The sequence below is a fragment of the Giraffa tippelskirchi genome, chromosome 3, assembly GCF_054371585.1.
Source record: "Giraffa tippelskirchi isolate mGirTip1 chromosome 3, T2T-mGirTip1v1.2.pri, whole genome shotgun sequence".
NCBI classification, from domain to species: domain Eukaryota; kingdom Metazoa; phylum Chordata; class Mammalia; order Artiodactyla; family Giraffidae; genus Giraffa; species Giraffa tippelskirchi.
Window position 1 is genome coordinate 179,053,218 of NC_137277.1, and position 18,588 is coordinate 179,071,805.

An 18,588-nucleotide genomic window follows, 5' to 3' on the forward strand; every position below is an offset into this window, starting at 1 on the left:
CCACTCTTATCTCAACTTATTATTCTAAGTGAAAACTTCACCTCACATAATTTCTTTTTTTTAATTTTTTAAAATTAATTTTTTGTTGGAGTATAGTTACTTTACTGGAGAAAGGAATGGAACACACTCCAGTATTCTTGCCTGGAGCTCAGGGACAGAGGACAGGGACAGAGGAGTCTGGAGTCCATAGGGTCGCAAACAGTCAGACACGACTGCTGTGACTGAACACACAGTTGCTTTACAGTGTTGTATTAATTTCTGCTGTGCAGCAAAGTGAATCAGTTATATGTATACATTTATTTCTCCTTCCCTGGTGGCTCAGATGGTAAAGAAACTGCAATGCAGGAGACCCAGGTTCAATCCTTGGGTCAGGAAGATTCCTGGACAAGGAAATGGCTACCCACTCCAGTATTCTTGTCTGGAGAATACTGTGGACAGAGGAACCTGGCAAGCCATAGTCCATGGTGTTGAAAAGAGTCGGACACGACTGAGCGACTCACATTTTAACTTTATATATATATTCACTCTATTTAATATTTCCTTCCCATTTAAATCACCACAGAGCACTGAGTAGACTTCCCTGTGCTATACAGCAGGTTCTCATCAGTTATTTTATACCTGAAGTGAAAGTGAAGTCGTTCAGTCATGTCCGACTCTTTGCAACCCTAGGGACCCTATGGACTGTAGCCTGCTAGGCTCCTTCATCCGTGGGATTTTTCAGGCAAGAATACTGGAGTGCGTTGCCATTTCCTTCTCCAGGGGATCTTCCCAACCCAGGGATTGCCCACACTGTAGGCAGATTCTTTACCATCTGAGCCACCAGGGATGTATATATGTCCATCTAAATCTTCCAATTCATTCACCCCTCTACATAATTTCAAATCAATGAATCATCTGTGTGGTTTTTAAAAAATAATTAAATTTGTTAATTTTTAATCGAAGGATAATTGGTTTACAGTATTGTGTTGGTTTCTGCCAAACATCGACATGACTCAGCCATAGGATGTATACCTACATCCCCTCCCTCTTAAATGCTGTGTGCTTGGGACTTCCCTGGTGATCCAATGGTTAAGACTCTGCCTTCAAATGCAAGGGGTACAGATTTGATACCTGGTTGGGTAACTAGGGTCCCACATGCTGTATAGTGCAGTTAAAAAAAAACACAACTATGTGGCAAAAAATAAAATAAGTAATACCAAGTGGCATGCTGACAAGTGGGTGGAGGAGGGAGACCAGTGAAGCGACCATTCTAATAATCCAGGAAGAAGACAGGGCTGGCTTCAAGGGCATGTATCTCTGTGGTCACCTGGGACCCTCCCTGTGCTTGTTTTTATGCTCTGCTGTGTTTTCATTCCTAATGAGCCATAAGAAGCCTTGCATTTTCATTTTGCACTGTACTCCACAAATTATCTCACCAGTCGTAGGAGAACTTATGCATTTGAGTGCTCACTCTGTGTGGTTGTTCAGTCGCTCAGTCGTGTCCAACTCTTTGCAACCCCATGGATGGCAGCATGCCAGGCTTCCCTGTCCTTCACTCTGTAAGCTGCACATAAGTAGCAGAGCTGCAACTGGAATTCAGGCTGCTTGGGTCCAGAACCATAGGTCTTAGTCTATGTCACAGTGCCTTCTGTGTCCAGAAGACGCTGTGTGCTAGTGAGGCTGGAGAAAAAGTGAAAGAATAAGAAACATTCATTCTTGGGGACTTTCCTGGTGGTCTCATAGTTAAGAATCTGCCTTGCAAGGAAGGGGATGATCCCACAAGCCACTCGGGCAACTAAGCCTGCAGTGCCCCTACTAATACCTGATACAGCCAAAAATAGATAATTTTTTAGAAAAAAGATCCAGAACACTATTTTCCACCTTGGCCTTTCCTTCGAAATCTGGGTATCAATGCCATGTCCTAAAGGAGACTTTCCTGGTCTCCAAACATGAATTACAGCCCCCTTATTCTTTTACTCTTTCTTATCTTTTAAGGCACTTATCAGAATTTATCATTATGTATTTTTATGTTTTACGGTTTTGATGATAATCTATCTCTAGACTATTCTCTCAGTAAATGCAGAGGTTGGTTCATCCCCTTACCCCCCAGTGGAGATCCTGGTACCTAGTAGGTATTCCATAGATATCAGCTGGAATGTAAGTTCATAGAATATAATGACAGGTCAGATGGGATAGAGAAGCCCCCGAGGATGATGCAGAGATTCCCACTTGAGTGATGCTAATCCTCAAGACGACCGTAAGAAGTTAGGAGCGGTGCTGGAATGAGTAAACGGATTGGGGATGTGTTTGAGAGTTTGAGTGCTTTTCAAGGGGTGTGTTGGAGAAGGCAGTCTTCCACTGACAAGACCTTCTTCACTCCCTCCGCATTGCTGCCTGCGATAGGGGGACTACAGCCCCCTGGGCAGTCCTCTGCCATCAGGCAACTCTGTGCTCATGCCCCTGGGAGCCTGCCTGCTCCCTAGCCTAGGAAGCTCAGTGGGTCCTGGAACAGCGCTGCAGGGCTCATTTCTGGATCATAGGGGCCCCAGGGGTGTGTATGCAGTCAGGTCGGGCTCAGTAAATGCCAGTAAGAGGAAAAGAGGGAAGGAAGACCTCTGGAGGGAGGCTGGGATGGGGAGCAGATCTGGGAACTGGAGTGGAAGGAAATAGAGGCCAGGGCTGGAGCCGCCGGGCCCTGGAGACGGACGAGGTGGACAGAGGAATGCCCCACACTCTCGGGAGACCAGGCACAGAGCTAAGCGCTTGATTCACATAACTGCATTTCATCTTTGTGGCAACACAAGAGCAATCATTATTGTTCCTATTTTGTTCAGAAAACGGAGGCCCAGAGAGGTGACGTTGATTTGCCCAAGGTCACACAGCGAGCGAGCTGCGAAGTCTAGGTTTGACCCAAGCCTGCTTTCTCTCTGCTCACTTCATTCCCTGCCTCTTCGGCTCTGCTCTTGGTTTCCCTACCTCTTCTCCCCACCCCTCCGTTTCCTTGGCCGCCCCGCCCCACCTCTCTCTTCCCTTCCTCTCCCCTCCCCTCTCTCCTGCCCTCCCTCTCGGCAGCCGCGGCGGCCGAGCCACGTGGTGGGGCCGGGAAACCGCGGCCGCCGAGCGCCCGGGCGGCTGCCCCAGCTGGGCAGTGCTGCTCTGCGCTGCGCCGCGCTCCGTGCCTGCGCTCCCGGCTCCGCACTCCCCGCCAACCGCCCCGGGGCGGGAGGCCCGCCGGGCAGCGGGGCGTCCAGACAAAGGAGGCGCGGCAGAGCCGGCGCGCGGGCGGACGGACCATGGACTCCAAGCGCGAGCGGCCAGCCCCAGCCCCGAGGACACGGCGCTCCCGGGCCCGGCCCTAAAGCGCCCGGCCCCGCCGCCTGGGGCGCCCAGCGCGGAGGACGCGGAGCCCACGCGGCACGGAGGAGGCGGCGGCCGCCGCCGAACTAGAGGGGCGCCGCGGCGGTCGGCGCGCGCGGCCCCCGGAGCCATGGGCAAGTGCAGCGGGCGCTGCACGCTGGTCGCCTTCTGCTGTCTGCAGCTGGTGAGCGCCGCGCGCCCGGGCGGCCGGGCCGGGTAGGGTAGGGTGCGGCGGGGCGGGGTCCCGGGGCGAGTGGGTGGGGTGGGTGAGCCTGGGTGTGGGTCTGGGGCGAGCGCCCGGGTTGGGGGTGGTCTGGAGTCGCGGAGCGGACGGGCGGAGCCTGCTCCTGCTGGCCCGGCTGTCTCTTTGTGTGCGCCTCTCGCCCAGCGCTCCCCGGTCCCCGAGTGCGTCCTGTGCGCGAGTCCCCGGCCCGCCCCGCGCCTGGGGCTCCGCGCGACTGGCCCGCACTGGACGAGTGGCCTCCTGCTGGGGAGATGTGCTGTGGGACTGGTTCGCCGGGGCTTGGGGGGTGTGTCCGAGGCGGGTGTGTGGATCCCTTGAGGTCCCTGCCGTGTGTTTTCCTCTAGATCACTCGTTTGCGTGGGTCTCTGCCTCTGGTCTCCGCCCCACTGAGCGTTTCTCACAAACTCTCTGCTCCTGTGTGTGTCTCTCTCCGCGTTTCTCCTTGGTATGTGTCTAGATCTCTGACCATTTCTGGTCCATGTTCATCTGTGTGTGGGGGGGATCTTAGACTCCAAGAACCGTTCACTCCTTTGTGCTCTTCCTGCCTGCCTCCACCTTCCTTACTGGGCAGGCCTAAGAGCCCTTCCCTGGAGAGGGTCGCAAGGAGCTACTAGGTCCTGGGCCAGCTGGCCAACCGGGTGCTGGACTGCCCTCGCTGCTTTGGCTGTGACCACCTTAGCGACAGGCATTGTCAGTCTTTCCACCAGAGGGGCAAGGTGTGGGGGGGTGGAGGGGGTGAGACAGGGCTGGCAGGGATGGGACTGGAGATACTTGGGTGCCCAGGGAGGGTGGGAGTATCTGGGGACACTGTACATAATCCCAGCTCAGGGAAATCAGGTTCTTGTCTCAGGGAAGCCAAGGGAGTGAATTTGGGGGCTGAAAGGAACCAGCTCTGCTCCTCAATACAGACTCTGACAAGTGAGTTTGGGAAGGTGGTTAAGGAGAGGCCAGGATCTCCTGCCTACGCTAGAGCTGAGGTCTAACCAGTAAAGAGGTCTGGTCTGGGTTCCACTTTTGCCTGTATCCATTTCCCTTCCTCCACCACTGGTGTGTACATACAGTAAAGCAGAAGGAAGGTTTGAGTGTGGATATACAGACCCCATTCATCTCTCTTCTCTCCTCTTGGGGACCCCAGCCCCAAATTCTCCATCCACAGACCTGCCCACTTGGACAGTGGCCCAAACAGCTGGGCCCTGAAGATTGGAGCCCCGCTCCCAGCTGTGGGCTGCAGGGCAAGTGACATATTGGTCAGCCTCTCTGTGAATTGCTCATCCTTGAGGTTGGCAGGGGGGATTAATTAAGATCAGGTAGAGTGGAAACTCCAGAAGGGCAGCGATTATCTGTTTTGTTCCTGCTAAATCCCCAGCAGCTGGAACAGTGCCTGGCACTCCATTAATATTTGTAAAGTAAATGAGTGAATCAGTTATTTGGCAACTCCTGGCTCCTGGTAGAAACACTCTTCTTTACCTCCTTTCAGGAACATAAAATTCCAAAAAGTGCTGAAACTTTCCAAGGAATTTTCTTTCTGTGTTAATTTAAAAATTTTAAACTAGGACTTTTTCTTATTAGAGAAGTAACATACAGGGATGTCTTGGTGGTCCATTGGCTAGGATTCCTCGTTCCCAATGTCGGGGGCCCGGGTTCAAGCCCTGGTCAGGGAATCTAGATCCACATGTAGCATCTAAGAGTCTGATTACTGCAACTTAAGATCCACATGCTGCAAATAAAAAAAAAAGAAAAAGAAAGAAAGAAAAGTAACATACCCATTTTATAAAATGATTACATCAATAAATAACCAAATGGAGCAGAAGATAAAGACGTTTCCTTCTATGCCCAGTCCCATACCCCAAAGATAAGCACTATTAACAGTTTGACCCACGGTCATTCTCTGTTGATGATAATAACAGTCCTTAGCTTTGGGGAACAGTTACTAGATGCTAGGTGCCCTTGTAAGCTCTTTTCCATGTATTAACTCATTTAATTCTCATAACAATCCTATGAATTTACTGGTCCAGAGTTCTCTAGTTAGGGGCTATGAAGCCAGGCAGCTGAACAGCATCCTCCCTTGCCTTCTTTACTGGAAAATAAGTAGTTCTGGCTGTGATGAGGGGTGCTTACTTCTCTGTAGATAAATGAAGGTGGCGAGGCAGTCTCCCTGCTTCTCTCTTACCTGCCTCCGTAGCTCTCCCCAGCTCAGCTAAACCCACCTTTCCACTTGGAGAGCTCACCAGAACAAGTGGCTCTGGAATCCGACAAAACCTGAGTGGGATTCTGATCCTTCTACATCTTAGCTGGGTGCCTTTGGGCAGCTTGTGAGCATTCCATGAGATAATCTGGGGAGGTGCTCCAAGGAGGGGCTTGAAAATTGGTCTCTTGGGTCTGTTGCTCTGTCTGGGCTGATTGCAGAGTGGGTCCCTTCAGCTATCACTAATCCCCAGGAGCCTCTGCTGCCTCGCAGCCTCAGTAATGTGCTCCTGGATGGTAGAATTCACCAACCTGACATCATCCCAGGGAGAAGGGAGCCTGTTTTCTCCTCCAGTGGAAAGGGGCAGAGAAGGAAGAAGCTGTTAAATGTTTCTCAGCTAAAAACTTTTGCAGAGGAACTGTGTCATTTTTCTTTCTCATGTGGGGTTTGATGATTACAATAAAACAGCCCAGTTCTAAACACTCTTCTGGCGTTGGGTTAGACTTGCTTTGGGTGAGGGAGTAGGACGTGAGGGTGCAGTAGAGGGCGGGAGAAACAGGTGAGGGCTGAACTGTTCAGGCGGACAAGTACAGGGGACAAGCCTCTGGAGTTTGACAGGACAGACATGGGATTGAGTCCTGGCTCTGTCACTTCCTAGCTGTGTGATCATAAGCAAGTTGCTTGGCCTCTCTGAGTCACATTTTGTCATCTGTTAAATGGAGATGCTAGAAACAGTTCTCGAGGGACTTCCCTGGTTGTCTAGTGGTTAAAAATCTTCCTTGCAATGCAGAAAACCTGTTTGATCCTTGGTCCAGGAAGGTCCCACCTGCTGCAAGGCAACTAAGCCTGTGCTCTGGAGCCTATACCCACTGAGCCTACGTGCTGCAACTTACTGAAGCTCCTGCACCCTGGGACCCGTGGAAACTAGAGAAGCCACTGCAGTGAGAAGCCGGTGCACCTCAACTAAAGAGTAGCCTCTGCCCTCTGCAGCTAGAGAAAGCTCGAGCAGCAACAAAGACCCTGCTCAACCAGAAATAAATATTTTTTTTAAAAAAGTAAAGAGTGCTCAATCCTTAGGGTTGTTGTGAGGGTTAAATGCATATAGCTTGCACTATGCCAGGCACAGAATAAGCATTCAATAAACTATAGCTTTTTGTTGTTATCTTTTTAGAAAAGTTTTTTAATTTATTTTTTTCACTGCACTGGGTCTTCGTTGTTACACTCGGACTTTCTCTAGTTGCGGAAAACGGGGCGTGCTCTCTAGTTGTGGTGCGTGGGTTTCTCATTGCAGTGGCGTCTCTTGTTGCAGAACACAGGCTCTAGAGCACACGGACTTCAGTAGTTGTGGCCCACAGGCTTAGTTGCTCCGCAGCATGTGGGATCTTCCCGGACCAAGGATCAGACCCGTGTCCCCTGCATCAGCAGGCAGATTCTTAACCACTGGACACCAGGGAAGTCCATATTGTTATTATCTTAATGATGTATATCCTGGGATGCTTCCCCGGAGTTGTGACCCAGACCTATCCAAGGGCCATCCTGCACTCTTCCTTTGTGGGAAGCAGCACGTAATTGAACACGAAGCTAAGAGTCAGGAGGCCTGGATTCAAGCCTTCCTCACTGACATCAGGTGAACTTGGGCAAGTCTTTTCCCTACTGCAAGCCTTGCCTTTTGCTCATCTGTAAAATGGGAAGAACCACTGGTCCGTGTCTCTAGGGTCCTGCTAATTCTACCCATCTGGCACACTGGGAGGATGTCTGGACTGGCCTGGAGGTTTCCGTGTGTCTCAGTCTGGTTCCACTATGTGGAACATCTTGGGTCCCTTGCTTTCTCCTTAGCTGATGTATCATCTTGACATTATTCATGTTATTCCTAATTTTTGTGTGTTTCCCATTTCCCTCCCCTGCCCTTCTTTCCTGGCCCACCTCCTTCCTGAAACCTTGCAGGCTATGCTATTCTTCCAGTAAGAGGATGAACCAAGGAGATTTACCCAAGGGAATCATCATCAATTTCTTCACTATCGTCATTATCACTCCCATTTCTGGACTCCTGTGCTAAGCACTTTATATGCATTACCTCATTTAACCCAATGAGCTTACATATGTAACGTACTTGGCAGAGTGCCTAGTCTGTGTTCATCGATCGATAAACGTAAGCTATTTTACTGCTTTTATCCTTCTTATTGTTACCTTACAAAATGTGATAGAAGTTTTTATTAGCCCCTTTTTCTGATGAGGAAACCGAGCCTCAGAGAGGTCTAAGCTAGTCAGTGACGGAACCAAGATTCATACACTCTTTTGCCCGAGCAGAGAGCTACCCTCTCTGCCCTGTGTCACTCTGCTACTCACGCTTCAGCAGCCTGTGCCCTCAGACAGATCTCTTTCACTGCGTCAAGCCTCAGTTCCCTTACCTGAAAACTAAAATGGTACTATTTCAGTAGGATCACGCACATGCCGGGCAGCGTGAGCTGGTGAGTGGTCAGTAATACATCATTGCCATGGTTGTTCTTGTCTCCGCTCTGGGTGACCTTGGACACATGCATTTGCTCCTCTGGGCCGCAGTGTCTTTCTCTGTCCAAGAGAAAGAGTTATCCTTATCCCTCAGAGTTGGAAAAAGGGCTTAGCCAGCTGCCGTGTACATAGTAGATACTCAAAAAAAAAAGAACCCCACCGATTTTATTCTTTTCCCTTTTGGAAAGCTCTTTGCTTTCTGGAAGGTAGTGGATGACAGGGGGGAAATATGTTGCTTCCTGCTGAGCAGAAAGTAATGGTGTGAAACGTGGTCAACCTGATTGATGTTGTTATTAGCAGCAGTGATGGTGAAGACCGGAGGGAGCAGGGTTCTGTGGGGGCCTGTGCTCGGAAGCAGCTGCATCTGCACGCTCAGGGCTTCCTGGGGAGGGGCCGGCTCTGCTCTGGTCCTTGGGCCTGGCTTCAGAGTCAGAGCACTGGCCCTCTTTGTTCCTCATACCCCTTTGGACAAGATAGGGGCTCAGGTAATCGAGTCCCTTTTGCAGATGGACAAACTAAGCCCAAACAGCCCTCAAGACCCTGGATTGGGGCAGGGGGCAACATACAACCCTGGTTCTGCTCCTTTGCAGGGGTGGGTGGCTGGGTGAATTTGACATAAGTACCCCATAAATGGCAGCTGCTCTGAGATCTGGCATAGAGGGGTGAAAGACCAGTACCTCCAGGATCAGGCAGACATTGTTGCCTTGCTTTATGACTTCCAGAAAGTCCCTTACCTTCTCTGAGCCTCTGCTATAAAGTAATCAGAATAACCATGGTACCCCATGGCAGTTTGAGGGTGTTCCCTGATGACCGGACAGCACTGGCCCAGGCAAGTGCTCCCTGTGGCCTTGAGGTTTGGATAAGTCACTTCAGCCCCTGTCTCTGACTGGGTTAGAGATTTTGGTGATCAAAGTCATACCCATAAACTCTTCAAGTCTTAGTTTCTTTATATGGAAAATGTGTGGTTCTGTTGGACAAAATAATAAGAACAATTTCCTTTTATTTGGTGTGTGCTGTGAGCCAGGCACTACACTAAGCATTTTACATACCTTGTCCCTTGTTACTATCTGGCTTATCCATGGCCACCTGTATACTGGGGACAGAAGAGGATTCACGTCAGGTCTAGGACTCCACAGCTTCTATCTTGCATGCCCTGTTGTACCCCTGTAGGATTTGGGAGATGCAGGATGCGGAAGCTGATGGAATAATCTAAATCTTCCTTCATCTGTAAAGAATTGTTACTAGATGACTAGATGCCAGACCTTCTGAGCTGCTTATTCAAATGCTAACCCCATCCACCATCCCCACTTCTACTCACCCCAAGGCCTGTGTTGGGTTTAAGGGAATTTATGACACAGGTTAAGAACAAATTACCCAAGAAATTAACCTGTATTGAAGACTTATCAGCCCTCATAACAACTCAATGAGATAGGGACGGTCTTTATACCCATTTACTGGTGGGCATACTGAAGTCAGACGAATGAAATGACTTGTTGCCAAAGAAACAGAAGATACAGTCTAGGTATCACATAAATGATCAAGGGGAAAGGATTTGAAAATAGTTGCAAAATCTGGACCAGGTAGAGATGCTCAGCTCTGATGGTTGAAGTCTCTTTTCTCCTCTAGTTTCAGGGAGTAGTGAGTGATGGGAAGCAGGCTGAGACCAGAGATGTGGGGTTTTTTTAATTTATTTATTTTTGGTTACACTAGGTCTTCGTTGCTTTGCACAGGCTTTCTCTAGTTGGGGTGAGCAGGGGCCTACTCTTCATTGGAGCCCATGGGCTTCTCATTGCGGTGGCTTCTCTTGTTGTGGAATACAGGCTCTAGGCACATGGACTCAGTCGTCATGGCGCATGGGCTTAGCTGCTCCACAGCATGTAGAATCTTCCCAGACCAGGGAGCAAACCTGTATCCCCTGCATTGGCAGGTGGATTCTTATTCACTGTACTGCTGGGGAAGTCCAGAGATGTGTTTTTAAAGGCCAGCTCCTGGCCACAGTGGGTGGAGATGGCTTCGGTCTGGGGGACCCCAGTCCTTATGCTCTTGGTCTCCCTGCTGGTCCTGGAGAGGGAGAAGGATGGTGATTCAAAGACTGAGGGGGAGCCTCAGGCCCCAAACCACACCTTCCTTGGACTTGGGCCAGCAAGTACCGGGGTTTTGGAAGAGCAGTTGCTGAGGCTGTGGGTTTTGATGGCTTACCCTGGCCTCCTGGCCCCTGCCTTTCAAAGCAGCTGGTACATCCAGAGACAAGGAGTTCAACTGGGAAGAGCTTGAGCTGTGTCGTCTGGCTGGGGGTTGAGTTCCATCTCTTGTCTCTTTATAGCCAGGTGACCTTGGATAAGACACTTAACCTCTCTGAGGTTCCACCTGCACTTCTCTAAATCAGGGTACTAGTAATCCGCCTCAGAGAATTGTCCTTCCTGGAGATAAAATAGACTACCTGCTGCTGCTGCTGCTGCTGCTGCTAAGTCGCTTCAGTCGTGTCCGACTCTGTGTGACCCCATAGACGGCAGCCCACCAGGCTCCGCCATCCCTGGAATTCTCCAGGCAAGAATACTGGAGTGGGTTGTCATTTCCTTCTCCAGTGCATGAACAGGAAAAGTGAAAGTGAAGTCGCTCAGTCATGTCTGACTCTTAGCAACCCCATGGACTACAGCCTACCAGGCTCCTCCGTCCATGGGATTTTCCAGGCAAGAGTACTGGAGTGGGGTGCCATTGCCTTCTCCATAGACTACCTAGGAGCCCACAAAGTGTTCACACTCTTCTTTAAAAATACATTTATTTATATTTATTGAAATAAATTTATTTCTAAATTTTTATATGTATAAATTTTTTTGGCTGTGTCAGGTCTTAGTTGCAACATGCAAGATCTTCGTTGTGGTGCATGGGCTTCTCTGTAGTTGTGGTACTTGAGTTCCAGAGTGTGTGGGCTCTGTAGTTTGCAGCCACATGGGCTCCGTTGCCCCGTGGCATGTGGGATCTTCGTTTCCCTACCAGGGATCGAACTCGCATCCCCTGAATTGGAAGGTGGATTCTTAACCACGGGACTACCAGGGAAGTCCCAGGGTTCACTCTGGAATGCCTTGGAAATGAGACAGCAGGTTCTATGAACCTAAATATCGTGGGATAGGAAATGGACATGTCCTTTTATTAAACTAGTTGAAGCAGAGGTTCTCCTAAATCTGTGTGGCCTTCTGCCTTACTGTCCCTCGATCTTCTCTTGCTTAAAATGGGAATGATAATAGCACATTCTCATGGGACTACAGTGAGGGTGACCTGAGATAAGGCAGAGAGGGCTCTGGGCACAGAGGCCAGCACTTACTCAGAGGAGATCAGAGAGGAAGCTTGGCTTCTGTGTCCCCCTCCGTAAAGGGAGAAGGTTGGACTACTCATCTCAAAGGACCTCTGCAGCTCTGACTCATCGATGAGTTCCATCCTTTCCTGGGTGGACATCAGTGCTGCTGCAACATCAGCCCACTTTGCTGCAGGCAGTGGTGACTGATGGGAGTATCAGGCTCTGGGCGGAGGAGGAGACTCCTGCCGCCAAAGACCTGCCTGAGCTTGACACTTGGGTGTCAGGTTGTCCAGGACTTGGGGAACCTCATCCTTCCGCTTTCTGTTTGAATGAGATTTCCAATCCCAAATGCCCACATAGCATATTTGGTTGTAAAATCAAGTCTCAGGCTACAGAGGCTCAGAGCAGGAGGTTCTAACCCATCACTAACTCCTGGCCCACCTCAGTGGAACTTCCTGACCCCTAGGAAGATAAAATACTGTCAGGCAAGAGGGCAAACATTGCCTCAACTAACTCTACCCCGAGTGGCATTCAGCAAATATTTATGAAGCGTCTACAGAGTTCTGGGTATGATTCTTGCTGCTACCCAGAAGCATGATTCTTGGTCACTTTAGTGTACAAAATATGCCCTCAGCTGCAAGTCAGAATCCCAGGATTCTGGTACTCACTTGCTGTGCAACTTTGAGCTGGCCCTGTCCCTCTCTGGGCCTCATTTTCTCCAGTCTGTGCAACCAGGGGCTGGAGGAGAGACTGTTGAACTCCATCAGCAGTTTTCAAACTACAGAGGCTCTGCTGTGGTGGGCTGACCATTGAGTGGTGAGTTCCCTGTCTCTCGTAGTGATTAAGGATTTACATGTAGGTTGGATGACTTGGATGTGTACTGATCTAATGATGATCCGAGTCCCTTGGAGGCACGAGATGCTGATTCTAGGTCCTGAGGGGACAGTGGCTGTAGTACAAAATAGTGTATATTATGAATAATGAAAATTGTCAGCACTTTTGTGCTTTTACCATGTCCCTTTACCTTGAGCATCCTCCCCTCACCACCCCAAATCACAGCCTGGCTGAGCTCCTGGCACTGAAGTAGGGAGAGTGGAAGTCTGCAGGTACTTTACTCTGTGCTCACTTTGGCTACCCGTTGCCCTTGAAGGAGAGGCAGCCCTGGGATTGTTAGGGTGGCGTGGCTCCTACGCCTCTTTCTTTTGCGGGGGTGGGGGGGGCATTAGGTTCTGCAGCCCCAGCCTGAACCAGAGACGTGGGTTTTCAATTACACAATTAAATGCACAATTAGGCATAATTACCAGTGCTCAGAGCCCAAGACTGCTCATAATAGGCGTGTAATCTACTGCAGCCTCTGTTTATACTACTCAGCGCGCTCCCTAATGCTGCCAGGATGCCTTCACATTGCACTGTTGCCATGGAGACAAGCCTGCTACCACCATGCAGGGCTGACAAATGGTGTTCTGGTCCTGGACCCCTGGATTGTTTCCGAGGCCTCGGCGGCCAGCCCTGGGGTGGAGGGGCCAGCCAGGTGCTCCCTGCCCTCTGACATACTCCACTGGTTTGAGCTAGCCTCAGAGCCACCAGGGAGGACAGGAGGCAGGAGCTTCAGCCTCCTCTCCCCCTGCCCCAGAGTCCTCAAGGCTGGAGCAGGATGGCCCAGGTACTGTGAAAGGTCTGAGGTTATCAAGCCACAGTCTGGACACAGCCTGGACAAGGAGCCGTGCACACAGCCGGCTCCTGCGTGGGCCTGGCTCTTCTGTGCACTGGCTCCATGACTTCAGAAAAGTCTTCGCCCCACTCCAGGGCTGTTTCCCCATGTGTAAGATGTCCAATAGAGAAGATTTATTGAGTGTTTCAAAGCACTGCCTAATGTCACAATTGCTTTACCTGTAATAGCCTGTTCATACTCACTACACCCCATGTGGTAGACAGTTGTGATCCCCGTTTTCCAGGAGCAGAATCCAAGGCCAGAGGCAGTTACGTCAGGCAGTGGAGGAGCTGGGATACAAACCTGGCAGGCTGACTCCATACCCTGCTCTTAACCTCTAGCATATGGCCTCACCTATGTCATTCCATATCCCCAGAGCTGGACCACTCTTCTCATCTCCTAGATGAGGCCTCTGAGGTACAGAGAGGAACAGTTACTTGCCCAATGTCACACAGCAAGGCAGTGATACAGCCAGGTCTGGCTGATGCCAAAGCCAAGATGGCTAACTTTGGCCTCTTAGTGGAAGTCATAAAGGGTGAAAAGATTTCCTTCTAAAAGTGCACACCAAGAGCCCCCTTGATCACCACCTGGTCTGGCCCCAGCCATGGGTAGAATCCTGGGGTGTCTTAGATCCAGCACTTCTATTTGACCTTGAAGGAAATCTTGGTCTAGTTCTTTTATCAGTCTACCCCAAACTTGGTCCCTGGAAACAGGGCATATTGTTATACTCTCTCTCTTTTTTTTTTTTTTTTAACCTCCTTTCTCTGTCATTTAGCACATTATGGATACTGTATTCCATAATATCCATACATCCATAATATCCATATGTCCCCAAGAGCTGGTGCTGACTCTGCGCCAGCTGTTGGGGCCCATATTGATCAAACACAGCAGAGAAGCGACACTGGAACCCAAAACTTCAGGGTCAGGTGGGCTTGGGTTCAAATCCTGTCACTTAATGCGTGATCTTGGGCAAGGTGTTAAACTTCTCTGTGCCTTAGTTTCATCATGTGTTATGAAGGCATCAGTCTGTACCTTGCAGGGTGTTGACAGTATTTGCAATAATAACTACCACTTACCAGATGCTGTATGCTAAGCACTTGGCTAAGACCACTCACTATATGTTCTGGGTGAACCTTCATCACAGAGTCGCTCATTCCTGTTTAGCAGACAAAGCAACTGAGACTCAAGAAGTTCAAGTGCCTTGCCCAGGGCCCCAAAAGCCTCAAGTCCAGAGCCCCTACTTATCATTACTAGGCATCCTGCCAGCACGGACATGCGTGAGTTCCTCCTGCCACTTCCCTGGAGGCCCTGGCTGTTTGACCAGCTCTTCTTAGGGAAGGAGGCATCCGGATGAGAGGGCAGTCTGAGAACGACAGTGCCCTCACCCAAGGTTCTGTCTAGCTGGATGGCAGCCCCTGAAACCCTAAAGGCTGGGTCTTCTGAGAGGAGGGTATCAAGACAACATCACTTCCCCTCCATACTCTCCAGCTGGGAAAACTAGGATTTGCCTAAGCTAGTGGTAAAGAACCCACTTGCCAATGCAGGAGATGTAAGAGACCCGGGTTCAGTCCCTGGGTCAGGAAGATTCCTTGGAGGAGGGCATGGCAACCCACTCCAGTATTCTTGCCTGGAGAATCCCATGGACAGAGGAGCCTGGCGGGCTGTAGTCCATAGGGTCGCACAGAGTCAGACACGACTGAAGCGACTTAACACAAGGACAATGCAAGTCAATGGCAGAATTGAGACTAGAACTCAAAGTCAATTTCACACACTTCTTGTTTACCTTCCTTTTATCACCCCCCCCCAACCCCCACCAGTCCTTTGGAGAGAGGTATCTGGGGCCTGTGGTGTGTGTATTTCTGTGTTTGTGTGTACGTATACAGGGGCTTCCTAGATGGCGCTAGGGTAAAGAACCCACCTGCCAATTCAGGAGATAGAAAGAGACGCAGGTTCAATCCCTGGGTTGGGAAGATTCCCCTGGAAGAGGGCATGGCAACCCACTCTAATATTCTTGCCTGGAGAATCCCATGGACAGAGAAGCCTGCCAGGCTACAGTCCATAGGGTCGCAAAGAGTCAGACACAACTGAAGTGACTTAGCACGCACGCATGCATGTATACATGCAAAACAGTACAGAACTGCATGCCCAAGCATTTGTGGGGCAGACATTGGCACATGGAGATTTGTGGATCGATAAGCATCCCTTCCCGCTTCCTCCCTCTTCATTTATTCATGAACTCTGAACTCTTTGGCTCCAGAGAAAACTGCCTGGAAGAAAGCAATTAGAGCATAATTAGAACCACTCCTATTATCAACTCTCAGTGGGAGAGGAAGGGGGGCTGCTAGGGCGTAGGGGTGGCCCCGGGAGTTGCCATCGCCCCAACTCCTGCAGTTGCTCATTCAGCTCCTGCTCACCCCACGGAGCTCAGCCACCCTGGAGTTCCAGGCACTAGTCCATCTTCAGCAGGGAATAAGGACCTCATCCCTGGAGGCATCCAAGCGTTTGATAAAGCCAGGGAAGAGAGCGTTCTGCCTTGCATACTGAGTTAGAGTAGGTGATTTCCAAGTCCTTTCCATGCTGAGCTGCTTGGGTGCCCCTGCCAGGACCGGAGCCAGGCACTGCAGGAAAACTAAGAAGCACAACACGGCTCCTGCTTTCTAGAAAATGTCCCTGTATCAGATTGCATTGAACGAAGATTACAATGACAATAGGAAATGTAAATTACCTGGAGGAAGCAATTTACCATTCATTGCCAGCTGATTAATAGTAATAACAGCACCAGCAGTCGATGTTTATGGAGTGCTTCTGAGCCCAGAGCCATGGCTCTTGCCTAGTGGGGGTCCCACTAGCAAAGAGGGGTCTCACCTAGGAGTGGGCATTCCTCCTCCTGAACCTGAAGACAGGAAGATAAGACGCAGTGGGGTGCCAGGCCCTATGCTTCTCAGTCAGACGCATTAATTTACTGAATCTTGCAGGGACCTTAGAGGGTAGATACTAGTATCTCCAGTGTACAGGTGAGGAAACTGAGGCTCAAAAAGTAACACAGGCTGCCCAAGATAACTGCACCAAGACTCAAATCCAGGCCTTTCGGACTCTAGAACCCTCTTGTGCTTTGTACTTCACTGGGTTTGAGGGTGCAGTTTGCTTTCTCCTGAGCTTCAATTTGGACCTCGGAAGGCTGTTTAATGCACTCTCTGTGTCTATCTCCTGGCAGAAGGTAACATGTAGAATCATCTTGTACCTCTTTCTCTCACCGTGTGCCAACTGAAGAACGAATGGAAGAGCCCTACTCCTGATCTGGGTCGCTGCTCCCAGAACCAGCCTTGGCAAAGGACATTGCTGGCCTAGCAGATGTGGATCTGGGGCCTCTTAAGAGAGAGTCACCATGGACACAAGAGCCTGGGCTGTAACCAAGGAGACAGCCCCCCAGCCCTTAGACTGTGGCAGGAGGGTGTGGCCTCATGATGGGGAGGGGAGGAAATTGCCACTTGGGGCCCAGGTGGACAGAGAAGAAGATGCTGGGCTACATGCGGTCAGAGGAAGAGCCCGGGACTGTGATGCTCCCACCTGGGGATGGGGTGGATACCTGGGGACCACAGATTTCCTCTTCCTTTGTCCTGTCCCACCTGAGGGGAAGTTGCCATGGTAACCGGTCCCCCTTCATTGACCCTCCGCAGGGTGCTGCCCTCTTTCTCCAAGTGACAGGTGGTCACCTTTGCAGCAGGCTCTGTGCCCCCCAGGGGTCTCTTGACTTTCCAGGAGCCCCTCCCTTACATGTGAAGATAGATGGTTCTGCTACACACTGCAGACCCTGTAGCAGAGGGTTCTGCTACACCCTCTGTCCTGCTGGAGCTGAGGGTTCATATGGGACCAACTTTTTTTTTTTTTTGACAGCCTTGTGTGGCGTGTGGGATCTTAGTTCCCCAACCAGAGATTGAACCCGTGCCCCCTGCTTTGGGAGCATGGACTCTTAACCACTGGACTGCCAGGAAATTCCTTTTTTGTTTTTCCCAGCTTGGGGCCGGCTTTCAGATGTGGGCCCTTTACTAGCCCAGTGATCGTCATCAAGTACAGTCTGATCCTGCCTCCTCCTGTTCCTCCCCTCTCCATGGCTCATTGTTGCCTACAGGGGGACGTCTGATGGGTCTCAGACTTCAACGTGCATAAGAATCACCTAAAGGGCTTGTTCAAATACAGATTTCTGCACCTTGCTTCGAGTTTCTGACTTAGTAGGTCCAAGGTGGAGCTGGAGAATTTGCGTTTCTAACCAGTTCCAAGATGCTTCTGTTGCTGCTGATCCCACATGGAGGATCAGTGGGCTAGCCAGTGGGACAGTGGGCCATCCCATGAACCCTGACACCACTTCCACATCCCTGAGCTCAGGCCACGTGGAGGTAAGCACACCAGCTGCACCTCACACCTCTGTGCCTTGCATTTGTTGTTTCTGTCTCTGGAGGGCCCTTCCCCTCTTCATCTCCTGAGGCCCGCTCACCCATCATCTCCTCTTTGGAGCATGTCTTCCTGCATCCGTCTTCTTATGGACTCTGGCAACACCTTGCCCCTACTACAGCAGGCATCACTCTGTTGTCATCTGTTCCTATTTCCACATGAAATCGCTCTCTCTAGACTGTGAGCTCCATGGAGTCTGGAGAGGAGCCTGAGCCATCTGGTCCTCGGAGCCTGGTGCTGAATCTGGCCCTCAGAAGGCCCTCAGTGGTGGCGATGCTTGAGTGAACTCCATAAGCGGATGGAAAACCCGGGTGAATAATCACAAAGCTTACTTTGCCTACTCTTGTTCTGGCCCTGTGCGAGATCCTAGGGATTCAGTGGTGTGGGAGGCAAAGTCCTGGCCTGTGTGGGTTCAGGTGCTGTCAGTGATCACGTTGCCATGTGGCCAGAGCTTTATGGAAAAGAAGACAGTGAAGAAACCAGGTGTTAAGGGGAGGGCTTCTCAGAGATAGTCTTCAGGGGAGTTGAACAGTCTGCAAGCAAGGCACAAACCTTTTCACAGACTTACTGCATTTACTCCTGACTACAGCCCCACCAGGCAGGAACTGTCATCCTTGTTTTACAGATGAGCCAAGGGGAACCCAGAAGGGGAATTCACCAGCCACAAATCACAGCACACAAGCAAGCGGCAGAGCTGAGGTCTGCTTGGATTTCGTAATGCTAAATCCTAAGCTCTCCATCTCCTGGGACTACCCAGAGTCCAGGCACCTGTGTGGCCTGAGACTTTCTCGGGAACGTGGCTCCAGTGAGGGTTTACCGGCTTGCTCACAGCAGACCCCAGGGTCCCCTGTTAGGTCAGC

The 18,588-nt window shown here is 50.6% G+C and overlaps 1 protein-coding gene across 1 annotated transcript in view; it reads left to right on the forward strand.

The window, feature by feature from the left end:
* Positions 1 to 3,040: 3,040 nt before the first annotated feature.
* Positions 3,041 to 18,588, forward strand: part of NKAIN1 (sodium/potassium transporting ATPase interacting 1) — a 45,962-nt gene continuing 30,414 nt past the window's right edge. Inside the window, exon 1 of the mRNA XM_081586074.1 lies at positions 3,041 to 3,520. Coding sequence (XP_081442200.1) covers positions 3,467 to 3,520 — 54 coding nt within the window. The 5' untranslated portion in view covers positions 3,041 to 3,466. The remainder of the gene's footprint in view (positions 3,521 to 18,588) is intronic.